Source organism: Erpetoichthys calabaricus, chromosome 18 (genome assembly GCF_900747795.2).
Source record: "Erpetoichthys calabaricus chromosome 18, fErpCal1.3, whole genome shotgun sequence".
In the NCBI taxonomy this organism is placed as follows: Eukaryota; Metazoa; Chordata; class Cladistia; order Polypteriformes; family Polypteridae; genus Erpetoichthys; species Erpetoichthys calabaricus.
In genome coordinates, this window is record NC_041411.2 from 3,627,417 (window position 1) to 3,646,453 (window position 19,037).

Here is a 19,037-nt window from a genome sequence, read left to right on the forward strand (position 1 = left end):
AGGCTAGATTGGACTTGGCTAAAGAACATCTAAAAAAGCCAGCACAGTTCTGGAAAAACATTCTTTGGACAGATGAAGCCAAGATCAACCTCTACCAGAATGATGGCAAGAAAAAATTATGGAGAAGGTGTGGAACAGCTCATTATCCAAAGCATAGCACATCATCTGTAAAACAAGGTGGAGGGAGGCAGTGTGATGGCTGCCAGTGGCACTGGGACACTCGTGTTTATTGATGATGTGACACAGGACAGAAGCAGCCGAATGAATTCTGAGGTGTTCAGAGACATACTATCTGCTCAAATCCAGATAAATACAGCAGTCACATTGATTCATGATACAGATGGACAATGACCCAAAACATTCAGCCAAAGCAACCCAGGAGTTTATTAAAGCAAAGAAGTGGACAATTCTTGAATGGCCAAGTCAGTCACCTGATCTTAACCCAATTGAGCAGGCATTTCACTTGTTGAAGACTAAACTTCAGACAGAAAGGCCCACAAACAAACAGAAACTGAAAGCCGCTGCAGTAAAGGCCTGGCAGAGCATTAAAAAGGAGGAAACCCAACATCTGGTGATGTCCAGGAGTTCATGACTTCAGGCTGTCATTGCCAGCAAAGGGTTTTCAACCAAGTGTTAGAAATGAACATTTGATTTCCAGTTATTTCATTTGTCCAATTACTTTTGAGCCCCTGAAATGAAGGGATTGTGTTCAAAAAATGCTTTAGTTGCCTCACATTTTTATGCAATCGTTTTGTTCACCCCACTGAATTAAAGATGAAAGTCTGCACTTCAACTGCATCGGAGTTGTTTCATTTCAAATTCACTGTGGTAATGTACAGAACCAAAATTAGAAAAAAGTTGTCTCTGTCCAAATATTTATGGACCTAACTTTATGTGACAAATAAATCTTAAACTGAAGACAGAATTGTGGCAGTTGGGAGGCACAGTGATTAGAACCTCTGTCCCCTGGACGCACGGATCTACTCCTGGATTGAAATCCCACACCTGGTCATGGTCTTTGTTATGTTGGAACATCCTCGCCATGTCTGCACAGCGACATCCCAAGGACAGGCCTGTTACGTTAACTAGCAGTTCTAAACTGGGTCTGCTCTGGAGCGGACCCACAATGGACTAGTTGCTGCCTTCTGCCAGATGTTGCTTGCTAAGGATGTGTACCCTGACAGCTCTGAACTGGATTAAAGCAAGTTTGAAAATGTCATGTTAACTTTTACAATTTACAGGAACAACCATAACAATCTGAAACCCCCTTAATCCAAGTCAGGGTCGCAGGAGGACAGCACCACCAATAATAATAATTCTTCACATTTATATAGTGCTTTTTCTCGCTACTCAAGCGTTTTTCATAGTGAGTGAGGAGCCATTTAAACCACCACTAATGTGTGGTACCCACCTTAATGATACAGCATCAGCCATTTTTATACCAGTGTGGTCACCACACATTAACTATTAGGTGGTGAAGGAGTGAGAGAGACAATTAGAGGGCCAGAAAGACTAGGCTGTGGTGGGCAATTTAGCCTGAACATCAGGATACACCCTTCTGTTTAGAAAGGATACCCAGGGGTCTTTAATGACCACAGAGAGTCAGGACCTCGGCTTAACATCTCATCTGAAGGATGGCACCATTTTTACAGCACAGTGTCCCCGTCACTGCACTGGTGGCATTGCGATCCACTTTCAGACCACAAGGTAATCGCCCCCTTGCTGGCCTCATCAACACCAAAACAACCTTTCGCTAGGTGGTCTCCCATCCAAGTACTGGCCGGGTCTTCTGAAGTGCATGCGATATGGCTGTAGGTACAAGGAAGGAAACAACAAGAACCAAACTGTCCATTATTAGCTGACATCTGGTGATAGAACCCTAAGCACATGGATACCTCTGGTCAGCGTAAATTTACTAGACTACAGGATGACCAGCTGAAGGAATACACAGAACAAGCAAAAGAGGAATGCAACGCGTCTCTTTACCGTAAAAGGGCGCCAATAAGCTTCGTGACATTTTCTGATGTCTGGATCACAATGATGGGCTTGGAAAGCACTTGGGACAGGTCCATCTGAAACAAAAATGCAAAACGGGCAATGAGAAAATAGTTGCAGTATCAAAGAGAAGAATCAAGCGTGTGCATTTCCCTCAACAAATATGAAATCTGAAATTTTGTAGAAGTTAGCGTTTAAGAAGTTCTGCTCATTTTTCTACGATGAGGTGTGATGCCGGCGGATGTCTGGTGAAATCCCAACTCCAATACTAAAGTGAATCAAAGTGTAAAGAACGTGGAAGGCTAGACGGAAAGAGGAAGCTACAGAAAACCATTTGCATGCTGGACTTAAGCCAGTGGAGAACAGCACTCGAGTACCCAGAATGCTCTTCAGTCTTTATATTAAAACTAGCTGCGTAAGCCCGTGCTATAAAAAGCTTGGGGTCCTAGAAACTATTAAAATTGTCAGGAAAAAAACTGAAATGTAGAGATGTCAGGTAACTGAAAGGAACTACTCTGGGCATCGCTCTAATAGAAGGTTTCGTTTTGCAGACGTGCTCGCATCATTTGTGCATTAGCGGCTAAGCGATGGTCTTTCTTCTGAAGTTTTGTTTTGCCAATGTGCTTACCTTGCTTGTGTATTAATGGAAATGGGAGTTTCTGTTTCCTCGTAGGTGGAGCCCTTACCCCGACTCCACCTCTCACTTCTAGGCCGTACAGTCAGACACACACACATACACGCACACTTCCATACGTAGACATTTACCGTATATACTCGTGGATAAGTTCTCCCACGGACAAGTTGGACTTGATTTTATCCTATAATTTCTGGTATTTTATAATATCAGTCGTATAAGTTGAATGTGGAAAACTCACGCTATTGGTCCAAGAGATTATGCTATGCTAACGCCCACCTGAGAGAGTAACCACGGAACACACAGCCTTTTTTTTCTATGTGGGCACGGCAATGCGCTGTATCAGCGTGTGTTCCTAACCCCCCCCCATCTCTCTCCCTCATGCCTACGTGACCAACACGGTGATACCTGAACTATTCCGAAGTGACATTTGCACTATTTAGTGTTTTTTGTATCTCATACCCTCATACACCTTTATCGTAAGAACATCCCTTATCTACGATGGAGCGTTCGATCAGAAGAGATTATGAAGCCGATTTTAAATTAAATGTCGTTGACGTTGCCGAAGAAATTGTTAACTGCGCTGCTGCAACAAAATTCGATGTGTCTGAGAAAGTGGTGCGAGATTGCAGGAGGCAAGAAGATGTAAAAAATTTTTGAATGGGCGTATAAATCGGGGTCTGATTTCATGATCGATTTTTTCGGATTACAAGATCCATCTTATACGTGAGCATATACGGTATATATAAGATATCGTGATCAAGTGTAACATAGGCAAGACTAAATCCTAACAGAAATAAGAGGCTCATCAGAGCAGAGTGTGCTGTGACAGGTTACTCAGAACAGAGCTGTTGTTTCACAACTGTTGTTCCCCTAAACAAGACAGAAAAGACTGCATCAGAGTATTGGAAGTGGCCTAACTGCTTTAAAGAACTTGGTTGAAAAAGACCCTAAAATTCTAGGGACGGACTGGACATTTGTAATGCTGCTGTTACAGCGGAGTGATGGCTCTGAGGCTAGAGATCTGCACTGGCAATCGGAAGGTTGCCGGTTCGAATCCCGTAATTGCCAATAGGGACTCTGCTCTGTTGGGCCCTTGAGCAAAGCCCTTAACCTGCAATTGCTGAGTGCTTTGAGTAGTGAGAAAAGCGCTATATAAATGCAAAGAATTATTATTAGTGGATGATTCCCACTGAGGTGGAACACAGCATGCATCGAGGTATATACTGTACATTATTTGCTGTCATCAGGAGAGCCAAGTAAATGGCAAGATATGAGAAGTGGAGTTGAGATGGATGTCAGTATGTGAGTGCTGGGCTTTGTTTTAGATATCAAGTACTGGATAGGGAGGAAACTAACTGAGGCAACAATTGCAATAAATGGCATATTCAGTATTCGGCTCAATGAGTAAAGCCTACGAAAAAACTCATAAATCCGGTCCACCTTAAATCCCTTTGCACCTCTCCGTCAGCGTCTTTTGCCTTTTAAATGTGTCGATAAGCAGAAAGCAGCCTGCTATCCCATCCTCCCACCCCTGCACAAGGTTTTGTCAGCTCAAGTCTGTTTACCTGCGCGTCAGTTGCTTAGAGTTGTATAGAGTGAGAAGTCAAGCAAAATGACTCCTTTTATAAATACTGTATCATTATTTGGAACACATGCATTTCATGTGTGTTCCGTGTCTACAACAATCTATGTAAACACATCATTAAAACAGAAACGTTTGTCAAGTTTTAGTAATAATTGACAAAATGTAGACATGAAGCATATAATGTGTGAAGCCTGAAATCCAAATATCAAATAAATACTTTCACAAACGGTACAAGTATAACAAAACAAGTGTGCTTCTATTCAAGAATATAACTGCAGAAAAAGAACCCGCGTTAGGGTGTGACATTGACGCGTCTTTAACACGGCTGCTTTGGTGGCGTAACGATGAGAACTGCTGATGGGTAATCAAAAGGTCACAAGTTCAATCCCACACAACTCTGTTTTGAGAAGTGAACTGCTCTTATTCTTACTATTTTAGAATAAAAACGCACATTTGATTTGAGTCTGTAACAGCGGGTGTAAATGTATGGTACTTGGAAAGGTTAGCGTTGCATTTTTATTCAGTTTTATTCTCCCAGTTACGTTCACACTTCCCCCGATCTGACACTGCTGTTTTCACATAAAGACGCGCTATAACAGAGGTGAACTCAGATGATGATGAGGGTTCTACATCAGAGAAAGAATGCATATCACACTTTTGCCGTCGCTGTACTTGGTATATAAAAGCCAGATTGAATGTTATTTACCTTGATTTATTTACTGACTTCCTACAGCGTAAAGTCACAAGTAGACTTCAGAGCTTCCTGTGTTTGATCAACACGGGCATGCTCAAAAAGTACACGTGTAATGCCACGAAAATGCTGACACTTCAGTACACGAGCAATGGTACGAGAATGCAGTCAGATGTCTTTTTTGGCACATACATCGTCCAGATCTAAACACTAGGGTGGAGAGTCGCCCGCATACTGAAGAGTCTATAGCTGCAGGTGGAAGCTGCCATCGCTGTAGTTTGTATATAAAAGCCAGATCGAATGTTATTTACCTTGATTTATTTACTTACTTCCTACAGCGTAAAGTCACAAGTAGACTGCAGAGCTTCCCGTGTACATATACAATGTACAGCAACAGCAAAAGTGCGATGTGCATTCATTCTCTGATGTAGAACCCTCGTCGTCATCCGAGTTCACCTCTGTTATAGCACGATTTTATGTGAAAACGGCAGTGTCAGATTGGGGGGAGTGTGAACGCAACTGGGAGAATAAAACTGAATAAAAAAAAAAGTACCATACATTTACTCCCGTTGTTACAGACTCAAATCAAATGTGTGTTTTTATTCTAAAATAGTAAAAATAAGAGCAGTTCACTTCTCAAAAGGAAGTCGTGTGGGATCGAACTCGTGACCTTTTGATTACCTGTGAGCAGTTCTTACTGTTAAGCCACAAAAGTGGTTGTATCAATGGCATTTCAATGTCGCACCCTAACGTGGGTTCTTTTTCTGCAGTTAATATTCTTGAAAAGAACCACACTTGTTTTGTTATACTTGTACCTTTTGTGAAAGTGTTTATTTAATATTTGGACTTCAGGCTTCACACATTATACGCTTCATGTCTACATTTTGTCAATTATTACTAAAACATGACAAACGTTTCTGTTTTAACAATGTGTTTACATAGAATGTTGTAGACACGGAACACACATGAAATGCATGTGTTCAAAATAATGATATAGTATTTATAAAAGGAGTGATTTTGCTTGACTTCTCACTCTATACAACTGACACGCAGGTAAACAGACTTGAGCTGAGAAAACTTTGTGCGGCGTTGGGGGGATGCGATAGCAGGCTGCTTGCTGCTTATCGACACATTTACAAGACAAAAGACGCTGACAGAGAGGTGAGAAGGGATTTAAAGTGGGACGGAGTTACGAGTTTTTTCGTAGGCTTTGGTAATTCTAGTGTTAAGCCAAATTTGTCACACACTGTTTCTATTGTTCTCCTGCGCTGGTTACGCAAGGCACTTTGAAACAGCACCTCCTGAGTGACAGGTAAATGCCACAATGCATTGTGGGACAGGGATGGCATCTTTATAGGGTCACTATCATCATGTTTACTGCACAGAGTACGGTGAAATTCTTACTTGTTTGTCCTAAACAAAAACTTCTGTCTTCCTTACCTTAAATAACTAACTGTCCTGGAGTGGAAAAACTTCAGCTTTTGAAACTGTAGACTAATCATATTAAGTTTTAATTATGAACTGAATTTACAGGAGTCTTAAAAGAAGCAATTCACATTAAAAGTATCTCTTTTTCACACTTTCATCATATATTGTGCTAGTAATTTATGCATCTGTTTTAGCTGGTTTACAACATAATGGCAGAGAGAAAGGAAAACAAGTATTACGCCACAGAACCAGAAGCTTTTTGAATTAGTTTATAACCTAAGCAGAAACACTGAAGTTGTTTCAATTATTATATAGAAACTAGGAATGTAGCGAGGAAACTAATTAATTACAGTGAGATTAGTTCCACTGTTTCCCCATATTCCCTCCATTCTTGTATCTATAAGAGATGTTGGTGAGGCCAGCAGAGGGCGCTAACCCAGTGGTCTGTGTGTGGCTCCCAATGCCCCAGTGTAGTGATGAGGACACTGTGTTCTAAAAACGGTGCAGTCCTTCAGATGAGACATAAAACTGAGGTCCTGATTCTCTATGGTCATTAAAGATCCCTGGGCATCCCTCATAAAGAGCAAGGTGTATCTCAATGTCCTGGCTAAACTGCCCACCATGACCTAGTCATTCTGGACCCTAATCATCCCCTAACCGTCTCTCTCACCCCTTCGCCATCTAACAGCTAATGTGTGGTGAAGCATACTGGCACAAAAATCATTAGTGTTGGTCCCCACTCACTGAAGTGCTTTGAGTAGTGAGAAAAGTAGTATGTAGATGTAAGGAATGATTATTATTATTATTATATCTATATAAAAAATTATAGTCTTCTCAAATTTGAATTAGAAATGCCATTTTTTATTCAAAAAGCAGACTTCAAGATGATAGGTGTTGTATGGATGCTCAATTCAGCCTACAAATGGAGACAACAAGCTGCAAGCTTTACCTCTCTGATGGTGTTCTGGTTCAAAGCCAGAATCAGGAGGGCCGAGGCTCCCAAAACCAGAGCTCGCTTCATCTAGAAGGAGAAGAAAACATGGCGTCAGCTTATAGCTACCAAGAGACCACACACTCAATCAAAAGGTTAATTACAGGTTTCTGTTTCTATTAAATCTGAACAAAGGTGTAAAATGGATGGCCAAATACGAAGGAAAATATGAATCAGAAAGTCAATGACAAAATGGCAAGCCATTCTGTTCAAAGTCAGCGTCACCTCATTGGTTTATAAAGTTGTCGTAAGAGACATGCAAACCGGACAAAGGTCCCGATCACCAGCGGCGCAGACTGAATCAATTGAATCACTAGCACCCATGTCACGTTAGACGTCTTTTCCAGCTATTTTTGTCGTAGACTTCATGTACATAATCTTAGCCAGTGAGAGGCAGTCGGCAGTGCGTTCCCATGAAGCCGATCGTCTTGTGTGACATCCACAATGACTGCGGCGGGCTACAATAAAATCAGACAGGTTTGATGCTCTCTCCGGTTGGAGGAGCAGGCTCTCTGCAAGCAAGAGTTGAGAACCAATGAATGTTTAGCCAGATGAGGTATAAAAGGAACACACACTGACTGAACGCACCACAGCTGTTAACACTCCACTGCCAGCTCAGACGGGCACAGCACTGGAGGTCACAAACAGAAGAGAAGCTCGCCTGCTTGATTTCACGTATTTTACATACCATAATAGAATGAGGGCAGGCTCCGTCAGGCAGCACGCTATTGGCTGTCAGAAAACGGGGCGAGCATTTATTTATATAGCACATTTTCATACAAATAATGTAGCTCAATGTGATGAAGAGAAAAAATATAAAATATAAAAAATAAAATTAGGCAATACTATAGAATAAAAGTAAGGATAGCTAGAGAAAAAAAATAAAATCTGCAGGGGTTCTGCGGCCCCGAGACCACTCAGCCCCCTCTAGGCATTCTACCAAACATAAATGACCTCAATCAGTCCTCATGGTTTTCAGGCTTCACATGGAAAAACTTGATGATGAGACATGGCGCAGAAGTTAGCTCCAGGCACTCGATAGCACTCAGGGACATTTTAGTCAAATATTCATTTTCTAAAGCTGCTTTTCTGGGTAGAGGACCCCTGGGAGTAAGTGGCCAACCTGGATAGGAGAAGAGTCCATTGCAGCCATCTATAAATGTAATTGTTCAAGTGACTTCAGTTTATTTTTGTACAGCATCCTTCACAGAGTGTGAACTCGGAGTACTGTGACAAATTCACAGATGAAAATGTCATTACAACCTTTACAGAATACTAGAATACACATCATGACACAGATTCGTTTAGACAGGAAAACAAAAGTAATTTAAAACTTAACAGAAAAGGAGCCCAACAAAATCTACATAAGAACTTAAGATATTTGACAAACGAGAGGAAACCACTTACTCCATCAAGCTCATTTGTTTAGCGAACAGCTAAGCTATCCCAAAATCTGTCCATTAATTAATTGCGGAACATGACTTTTCTATCCATTCTGTAATCACAAGTCGGCTCTTCTGGATTGCAAGTTTATGATTCAAGGGTTTGTCATCAATAATGAGATGGAAATTACAGTTAGGTCCATAAATATTTGGACAAAATTTGGAGAGAGACAACTTTATTCCAATTTTGGTTCTGTACATTACCACAATGAATTTTAAATGAAACAACTCAGATGCAATTGAAGTGCAGACTTTCAGCTTTAATTCAGTGGGGTGAACAAAACAATTGCATAAAAATGTGAGGCAACTAAAGCATTTTTTGAACACAATCCCTTCATTTCAGGGGCAAATCCCGGGCAGGGTGCCAACCCACCACAGGACACACGCACACCAAGCACACACTAAGGACAATTTGGAATCACCAATCTACCTAACCTGCATGTCTTTGGACTGTGGGATGAAACTGGAGCACCAGGAGGAAACCCACGCAGACACGGGGAGAACATGCAAACTCCACGCAGGGAGGACCCGGGAAGCGAACCCAGGTCTCCTTACTGCAAGGCAGCAGCGCTACCACTGATAACACGTGTTTTCTTTGCATTTATTACTGAGAATTATTTGGGTTTGGCTGCAAGGTGCCCCAAATGTCTAACCTTGTCCTGTTGTTATTTTTACAACCTGTTCACATATGCGAGTGCCCTTACGGAGTTTTCATTTGGGAAAACACTCTGCTATCATAAAAATTTGCTAAAAAAAAAAAAAAACAGTCACCATGAATCCAAAAACAACAATGGAGCCTGAATCTCCCGAGCAGTATGGGGAACATTACTTTTAAAAGTAACTTAGTTGGTTACAAAGAAAATGAACTAAATATATTACATTTTCAGTTACTATATAAAATGTTTTGTGTAAGGCTTTCTTCTTTTATATGAAAAACTGCACATTTGACTGACTAGCACTTGTTATTAAATCCTAAGCCCATACACGAACCTTCATGAAAGTAACCAGAAACATAGCCAAACGTGATTATTTCCTTGTGTCTTACAAATACATTTCTTCCTTCACGTGCTTTGAAGTAAAACAAGTCCATCCCCATTTAACATACTCGACCTAAGCCCCCAAAGATTCACTGTGTGAACACACTATCCGCTGCATGACCCACTCACATAGAATATCTATAGCAAATAGCTGGACTGAAACTAAACTGCTGTTTTATTATTCCTATGTTCCTGTTACTGGATTGCACACAGCGCAGTCTTTTCTGCTTGGCTGCACAACTGAGCATTGCAAAGGACCGGCGTACGTGTGCTTCTTTGCTGAAATAATAATAATGCATATATTTTTTTCCTTCATTAAAATAATTCTTTTGTTAAGTTACTGGTTACTATAAAAAGTAATCAGACTACATGAGGTCCGTTACTTTTAATGCACTACCCTACTGCTCCAGAGATTGTACTGCTGGGTCTAGCATTGTACGTTCGGATTATCAAGATAAATTTGATAATTTCTGAAATATTGAGACAGATTATTCTGAACCAGGAGAAGGAATATTGCGACTGCCAGAGCATTTGCCTTAGGAAATGTATCCTTGTGGATGTCTCCACTATCTTCCCCCCTTGGCTGATGGAACCAAAGACAAGTGCAGACTAACAGAGTGCAACAGACATGTGCAGACTACAAAATCCTTACATGTAACCCGGTTAAGGGATTACATGGGCACATAACCGGGATAATTGCAGAGAAATCTACCTGTGTTAATCTGGTTTCTCTAACTAGAATAAGGGTTTCTGTGAATAACCGGGTTATTGAAACATGTGTAAACACACTTGACATTGCCTACTGCAGGCTTTGGTTTCATTCGTACTCAGTGCACATCGTGGTTTCCTTATGCAGATGCAGAGTCCCATGGGTGACGCGTACTAACGCTTTACTTACCAGGTGGCTCTATCTGTGAACCCTCAAGGCTGCTGTTTTGAATAAATTAACCTAAAACAGGTCATTTTGTGACAGCGTCTAAAAGAGGCTTTTGTTTTATTGATACCAAGATGCAAATAATGCATGAAGAACTGAGAGCACACAGAACAAAGCAAGAGCACATACAGCAAATGGCGGCACATGGCACGCATCTACAAAGCCATCCATTTAACACAAATTTTTTAGGATTGTTCTTCTCAAAACTTCTTTAAACCACATATGGAAATAACAGCTATGAGACAGCGGACTTAATATATATTTTTATAGCAGCTTCAAAAGTTTCTGCTGTCCTGATGAACTTTATTCGCTTTATGTATTTCTAGTGAAACATGTGGCACTATGTTCCTAAAATAAAATCTAAAGAAATTGCACTTGCTAATGAATGCTGAAAAGGTAGGCACCGTGCCCTGGACGATTATCAATAGACGGGCTGGCAATGACTGTGCTGTTACTACAATAAACTTTTCTCCCACCTGTAAAGTGGCCACCAGATTGATGCTACCTATTTTCTTTTATTTTCCAGAATATCTGAGGTCATAAGCTTTCCATTAAGACGAAGACCTTTTATACAAGGGACATTAAAAAAGTTTCCACACTATTTTTTAACTCTATTAAGAATTTAGAAAACAAATTACATCACTTTTCTACATAGTCAACTTTTTAATGCCCAATTACTACTCCTCCGCCTTCATTGATTCCAATGAAAATATAAAAAGTGAGGAAACTTTTTGAACATCCCTTGTGTATGTAAATGTATATATCTATATATACATACTGTGTCTATCTCTCTCTCTCATTATTATATATATATCAAAGGCAATATATAGCAACACATTAAGTGGGGGGTGTGGGAGGTGACTAAGTCCGTATGATCAAGACAGACATTTCATTCATTTGATAGCCAAGACTCGGCCAACTCTCTGGCACTTTTTGTACTGGCCTTAAATTTTACTTTTACGTTGTCCCAGTTGAATGTGTGTCCTGTCGATTTAGTATGTGCATATATCAAAGATAGTGCGTCCTTTCTTCCAACGGCGTTGCGATGTTCCTGCACACGTGTTGAGATTCTTTTTGACGTTTGTCCTATGTATACCACTGAGCAAGAATTGCATGGGATACTATAAACTGCGTTTCGTGTTTCTGCGAGTCTTGGCTATCAAATGAAAACGCCATCAACTGACACCTGGACATAAATCCAGCATATGCAAACTTAAGAAGAACATGTACATAATAAATAAACTATACAAACAACCCCCCGATCATACTGACTTAGTCACCTCCCCCACCCCCCCACATTTAATGTGTTGCTATATATTGCCTTTGATTCTTGTAAGTCTAAGCATTATCCTCTGATGAAGACCCCTGGCAGGGGTTGAAAGCTCAGGAATAAAAACTACTTTATGTTACGTGATTCATTTTTTCTCTCTTTGTGGATCTCCAGCTGCAAATATGCAAACTGTATCACAGACCTTCTCTTGTGTATATATATATCTATATATATATATACAGTATATCGAATATATCTATATCTATCTATCTATATATATATATATATATATCTATATATATCTCTATATCTATCTATCTATATATATACAGAATACCTTCTTCTGTACCTAGAAGAATTGATTCTGTTTTGAAGGCAAAGGAGTGGTCACACCAAATATTGATTTGATTTAGATTTCTCTTTTGTTCATTCACTGCATTTTGTTGATTGATGAAAATAAATGAGTAACACTTCCATTTTTGAAAGCATTCTTTGTTTACAGCATTTTTTCACACCTGTCTAAAACTTTTGCACAGTACTGTAACTATCTATATAATCCAAAGCTTAAAAGTGCAACATTTTATGTGACATTTTTATGTCACTTTTGTCATGCTTTAAATATGGCTCATTTTAAAACCTACATATATATGTTTGGTATCATTCTTCTCAGAATTTATCGAACTTTAATGTGATGTTAGATTTTCAGATTCTTATTCCGTTTTTTAACTTATAAACTAAAAAATATCAAGAATTCGTGTCCCACAAGACAAGTCTTTGTGCCAAGAGATTTAACCACGGAAATAAAAGACAACAAGTAGATGACAAAGACAGCTGCTGTACAGGCTTTTAAATGTTCGAAGCGCTATGCAAGCTGCAGATCACACGGCACGGCAGCAGCAGCAAGCCAGTGGCCGATCGAGCAAAGAGGAGGTAAAAAATAAAACTGTTTGTTTCCCTTTGTATCTCCATTTAAGAGGGGGCTTTGGAAGAGCGACCGCATCTCCTTGGGGTGCGTTCAGCCCCCCTCTTCACAACGCGAGTGGCAGAGACGCAAAGTAGCTGGCGAGCAGGGTGGGATCCCCTTGTGTATTATGTATGTTGTGATAGATGGCCAGAAACCCTGCCCTGCCGGGACACCTGGAGGAAGGACGGACCGGAAGAGCGGCACTATTCTTCCCCGGGTGCCTGGACGGTCCTTGAACACTGGAGGACAGCGCTTCCGGTACACCAGGAAGTGCTGCCGGACCAGGGATGGTGTGCGCCCGGAGTACTTCCGCCACACTGGTGAGTGCTGCCAGAAGGTCGTCATCGTGCACCTGGAGCACACCTGGGGCCACCTCACCCCATTCAGGGAGCCGGAGTCGAGTGGAAGAGGACGGAGCTTGCGAGAGAGGAGTGGAGGCGGCCTGAAGGACCAAGGACTGAGAGCAAACTGTAAATAGTTATTGTAAATAGTGTAATAAACGTGTGTGTGTGTTTGGATATTCCGGTGTTGTGTCTGTCTGTGGCTGGGCTATCTATTACAATGTATATACAGTATATGAGGGGGGACCCAAAAATAACCGGAAACAAATAAATAACCTAACAACAACAAAATTCCGGTTATTTTTGGGTCCCCCCTCGTACATATTATATATTCATACGTATATAGTGTGTAGCCTGTAAAACCTCCAACACAAACACATAGACAAGTCCCAGGTTCAAATTAAGCCATTTTATTTCAATACCTTAGACAGGCTCTTCACTCACACAATTCCTTTCTCTCTTTCAGTCTCTCCTCCACTCCCCTCAGGTGAGCTTCGTCCTTCCTCCACACCCAACTCCAACTCCACCTCCCCAAAAGCGCTGGGGCGGCTACCCTTTATGTGGGACCCAGGACTACTTCCAGTGACAAAACAACGCACCCAGGAAGCACTTGCAAGTCAGGCAGAACCGCCGTACAAAATGGAGGTCTTCTTCCTTAACTTCCCTGGGGTGCTCCTGCCCCGAGCAACCCAACAGGGCCGCCTAACTCAACTAAAATTCCCAAGGCACTGCAGGTGTCCAAACTGGAGGCAGACCAGAGAAGCACTTCCCCCTATCATACTTGGGGAACGACTCACCCAGGCAGGTAGCTTCCCGAGTCCCCCCTGTTATTTGCACTCCCCTGCTGGGAAAGGCAGTATGACCAAACCCCAGTAGGGATACACACATCCACCTGCTCTGTCCTTGCAACAATGCCACCCATCCTAGTCTGGACGTCAGACCATTAAAAAGGGAGAATACCACTTAAAGAATGAGCAGAATTTCATTAAGCCCACCTTGCTGACAACAGAGGCCGCAAAAGATTCCTGATTACTCGTCTGGGTCTCAGCCTGTTCCATCTCGACAGGCACTACTCCGATCCAAGGCTCTCCTTCTTCAGCACTTACTGAGGGGTCCTCCTTAACCTGCAAAATACAAGCGGTGAGGGGGTATCAGAACTAAGCTCAGCAGTGCACTGCTTGGTACGTCCATAGGCTTAACTGGCAAGCCGAACTGCCATGAAATGGCACATAGGTGACTACAATTCAAGTACTTTTAGGAAAGCGTCAATCAGGAGTACAATGGGCAAAAAAGGGAAAAATAAAATCCACCTTATCATTGGGTGTATCTTCTAGCTGTAAAAAGCAAAATATAAAATAAAGCTTGCCCGTACGGTGGCAGACTCTGGCATGTGCCCCCAGGTGCGCCCTTACTCCTCAATGAAACTGTGAAGCTCCACTTGTTCATTCTTTTATTCTCTGCTGGTAGTCCACCTCAGATCCTCCATCAGTGTAAACACACAGTCCCTCCACTTCAGCTTCTTGAACCTCCATTAGCTGCTGTGGTCCTTGTAGTGGACAAAACACTGAAGATGTGTCTTTGAGAGGGCGTTGTGGGTCACAGTTATTCGTTTTAAGATCTCTCTCTTTCTTTTAAAAGATTATTTAATTTTACATTTTTCAATTCATAGAATATGTGCTCTTTACAGATTGATACAAAATGTCCAGTAGAAACTGACATAAGAAAGACGCGAAATAATCGATGGATGTGAAATGTAGTAATGAAAAGAAAGATACAGAGATGGACCTGAAAGGTGACATCAAGACACAACCCCATTCAGGCTGATAGATATGAATGGCACTATAAGGTAGATGTATAGTGCCTTTCATTTCCAACTATCCAATAGCTATCTAGCTAGAGAGTGTCATGTATTTACAGAGCATCCGTAAAGTATTCACAGCACATCACTTTTTCCACATTTTGTTATGTTACAGCCTTATTCCAAAATGGAATAAATTCATTTTTTTCCTCAGAATTCTACACACAACACCCCATAATGACAACGTGAAAAAAGTTTACTTGAGATTTTTGCAAATTTATTAAAAATAAAAAAACTGAGAAAGCACATGTACATAAGTACTCCCAGCCTTTGCCATGAAGCTCAAAATTGAGCTCAGGTGCCTCCTGTTTCCCCTGATCATCCTTGAGATGTTTCTGCAGCTTCATTGGAGTCCACCTGTGGTAAATTCAGTTGGTTGGACATGATTTGGAAAGGCACACACCTGTCTATAGAAGGTCCCACAGTTGACAGTTCATGTCAGAGCACAAACCAAGCATGAAGTCAAACGAATTGTCTGTAGACCTCCGAGACAGGACTGTCTCGAGGCACAAATCTGGGGAAGGTTACAGAAAAATTTCTGCTGCTTTGAAGGTCCCAATGAGCACAGTGGCCTCCATCATCCGCAAGTGGAAGAAGTTCGAAACCACCAGGACTCTTCCTAGAGCTGGCCGGCCATCTAAACTGAGCGATCAGGGGAGAAGGGCCTTAGTCAGGGAGGTGACCAAGAACCCAATGATCACTCTGTCAGAGCTCCAGAGGTCCTCTGTGGAGAGAGGAGAACCTTCCAGAAGGACAACCATCTCTGCAGCAATCCACCAATCAGGCCTGTATGGTAGAGTGGCCAGACGGAAGCCACTCCTTAGTAAAAGGCACATGGCAGCCCACCTGGAGTTTGCCAAAAGGCACCTGAAGGACTCTCAGACCATGAAAAAGAAAATTCTGTGGTCTGATTAGACAAAGATTGAACTCTTTGGTGTGAATGCCAGGCGTTACGTTTGGAGGAAACCAGGCACCGCTCATCACCAGGCCAATACCATCCCTACAGTGAAGCATGGTGGTGGCAGCATCATGCTGTGGGGAACTGGGAGACTAGTCAGGATAAAGGGAAAGATGACTGCAGCAATGTACAGAGACATCCTGGATGAAAACCTGCTCCAGAGCGCTCTTGACCTCAGACTGGGGCGACGGTTCATCTTTCAGCAGGACAACGACCCTAAGCACACAGCCAAAATATCAAAGGAGTGGCTTCAGGACAACTCTGTGAATGTCCTTGAGTGGCCCAGCCAGAGCCCAGACTTGAATCCGATTGAACATCTCTGGAGAGATCTTAAAATGACTGTGCATCCAACCTGATGGAGCTTGAGAGGTGCTGCAAAGAGGAATGGGCGAAACTGGCCAAGGATAGGTGTGCCAAGCTTGTGGCATCATATTCAACAAGACTTGAGGCTGGAATTGCTGCCAAAGGTGCATCGACAAAGTATTGAGCAAAGGCTGTGAATACTTATGGACATGGGATTTCTCAGTTTGTTTATTTTTAATAAATTTGCAAAAACCTCAAGTAAACTTTTTTCACGTTGTCATTATGGGGTGTTGTGTGTAGAATTCTGAGGAAAAAAATGAATTTAATCCATTTTGGAATAAGGCTGTAACATAACAAAATGTGGACAAAGTGATGAAGCGCTGGGAATACTTTCTGGATGTACTGTATATCTAGGGCAGTGTTTCCTGGGTCGCAGGTTTGCTGCCAGTGGGTCATGAGTTGGTTGTCCCCCTCACACTCTGACAATAGCACTCAAATCATCATGGAGCACCCCAGTGGATCACACAAAAACAAAAATGAGAAAAAGTGAGTTGTAGCAACTAAAAGGTCAAGGAGCACTGGTCAAGGGGAACATCCTTTATAAATCTGCAGTTCACCGGGGCGCCAGCTGAATAAACAATTGCCTAATTTCCTCGAAACCCCACCCCCTACAGGAGGATTATAATTAAGGCCAGCGTCCACAAGAACTGGCTGTTCATTTCAGGACCTGACCCAGAAGAGGCCAGAGACGCCCTCAGAAGTGACACTTCTCTCTTGGGGAGAACCTTTTTTTGGTATTTGTAGGCCAAATCCTTTAATTTTGTGCCCTAACATGTTATTAATTTTCTTTCCAGCAATTCCACCCATTAAAATAGGGTTGTCCAGACAGAACCTCCAGCTCTTTGTACTGACTTAATCTGGTTTATATATATAGATAAAAAGAAAAGATGCCGTAGAGATAGACAAATATGAAACATGCCTCATATGTAATCAATGTCCATTTGCCTGAAGGAGGTCACTTAAGCAACTCCACAGTCCCCCAGGGTGGATGAGAGTCTCCCCAGAAATGCTGAAGGCTCTGGACAGACAAACAAACAATATGAGTGAATGATAGAAAGATAATGAAATGACAATTAACTATACGGAAGCTGCAAATTGACAGCAGCAGCTCTCATATTCAAGCCCGAAGTTCTAATGCGTGTTTGGAGGGTTGATGCTTGCTGGTTTGCTTATATAGGTTGTGTTATATTTTGTTCCCTTGAGCTTCAGTAAAGTTTTAATAAAGTGTATCTGTCTATAACGCCTTTCACGTTTATCTATCAGATAGATACTATAGATATGAAAAATATCATTAAGGATAACCAAGAAAGAAACTACACAATGGATTGATTGAAATGAAAGATATGAAATGACAGACAGATAAAGGCACATTATGGTGGTTATATTGTAGCTTTCATAATAGATAGATCTTTTATATGCGTTTGACAAATTTAGATTGATATTAGACCGACAGACACTATACTGCATATCACACAGTAACTTTAATGTCTAGCAATCTTTTTCATAAATAGATATGAAAGATTGAAGCTGCGGTAAATTTGCCAATTCCAGGTGCAACGACACGATGCCACGATTTATTTAAAATATATATTTGTGAAGCAGTAAGATTTCCAGTTTTTCTTTTCAAAAAGTCCATTGATTTACCTGTGTAGGTAAATGCTTTGTTTCTAGACGTCTTTGTGGCTGACAGCTTTACCGTATGGTAGAACCACACAGCAGATAACGGCCGTTGCCAGCCATGCTTTATAGTAGAAGCGAAACTACACTTGAAAACCTTGTGTTGTATGCGCTTTCACCATTCCCGTTTAGTTCGGTTTATTGGGATGAATCTGGCGTGGCTGAGATGAAATCAGAAGAGATCGGAGTAGGCGATGCAGTGGGGCATTTGAATTACTTGGCGATGTTCCTTGGCTTTTTTAATGAAACGTGCGGTGCGGTGCATAACAGGTTGTCATCTGCTCGTAACTGGACTTGTGTCAGTCGTTCCAATTCCCCGCTATGTAGGAGTTAAAAGTCCCTTTAACTGGATGAAGAACTGAGATCTGACATCAGCAGTCCCCTGAACATTAAAGAGATAACCGATTATTTTTTTAAGCGACCCACGGGTTTAGACAAACATCTGCTTTCTGCAGAGGGCAGCTCTCGAGCTACTGGAGAAGACTTATCTATTCAGAATGCACCACTTACTACATTTGTCGAGTGCACCGTCACAATACTGAACAGGAAGACTCGGACAGAGCGCCTACCAGCAGAAGGTTGCCGGCGATCTCTTCGCTCTGGCTCCCCGGTGACGCTTCCATCATCGCGCCTTGCAGCTTGTAGCCGAGCCGGGGCTCCGACTGCAGGAAGACTTCGAGCACGGCCAGACGCTCAGCGGACACCTCGAAGCCTCCCAGCACCATGGAGATAAAAGGCAGCCAGAAGCAGCTGCAGCCCTCGGCGACCTGTGGGGCTCTCGCCATCCTCTCTCGAAATCAGCCCTGGATCTGCTCGCCGGGCGGCGATGTTTATAAACAACGCGAGGCTTTCCGCGTCAACGTAGA

The 19,037-nt window shown here is 41.9% G+C and overlaps 1 protein-coding gene across 2 annotated transcripts in view; it reads right to left on the bottom strand.

Annotated features, from left to right (window-relative positions):
- Positions 1-19,037, bottom strand: part of rnf215 (ring finger protein 215) — a 34,351-nt gene extending 15,314 nt beyond the window's left edge. The window contains exons 1-4 of one of the 2 annotated variants that reach the window (XM_028824409.2): positions 18,741-19,036; positions 14,311-14,439; positions 7,286-7,357; positions 1,987-2,072 (exon numbers count right to left, since the gene is read on the bottom strand). In XM_028824409.2, the coding sequence (XP_028680242.1) occupies positions 1,987-2,072; positions 7,286-7,357; positions 14,311-14,439; positions 18,741-18,956 (503 nt within the window). In that variant the 5' untranslated portion in view covers positions 18,957-19,036. Of the gene's footprint in view, positions 1-1,986; positions 2,073-7,285; positions 7,358-14,310; positions 14,440-18,740 lie in introns of both variants that reach the window. The other variant, XM_051921554.1, reaches the window with a different exon arrangement.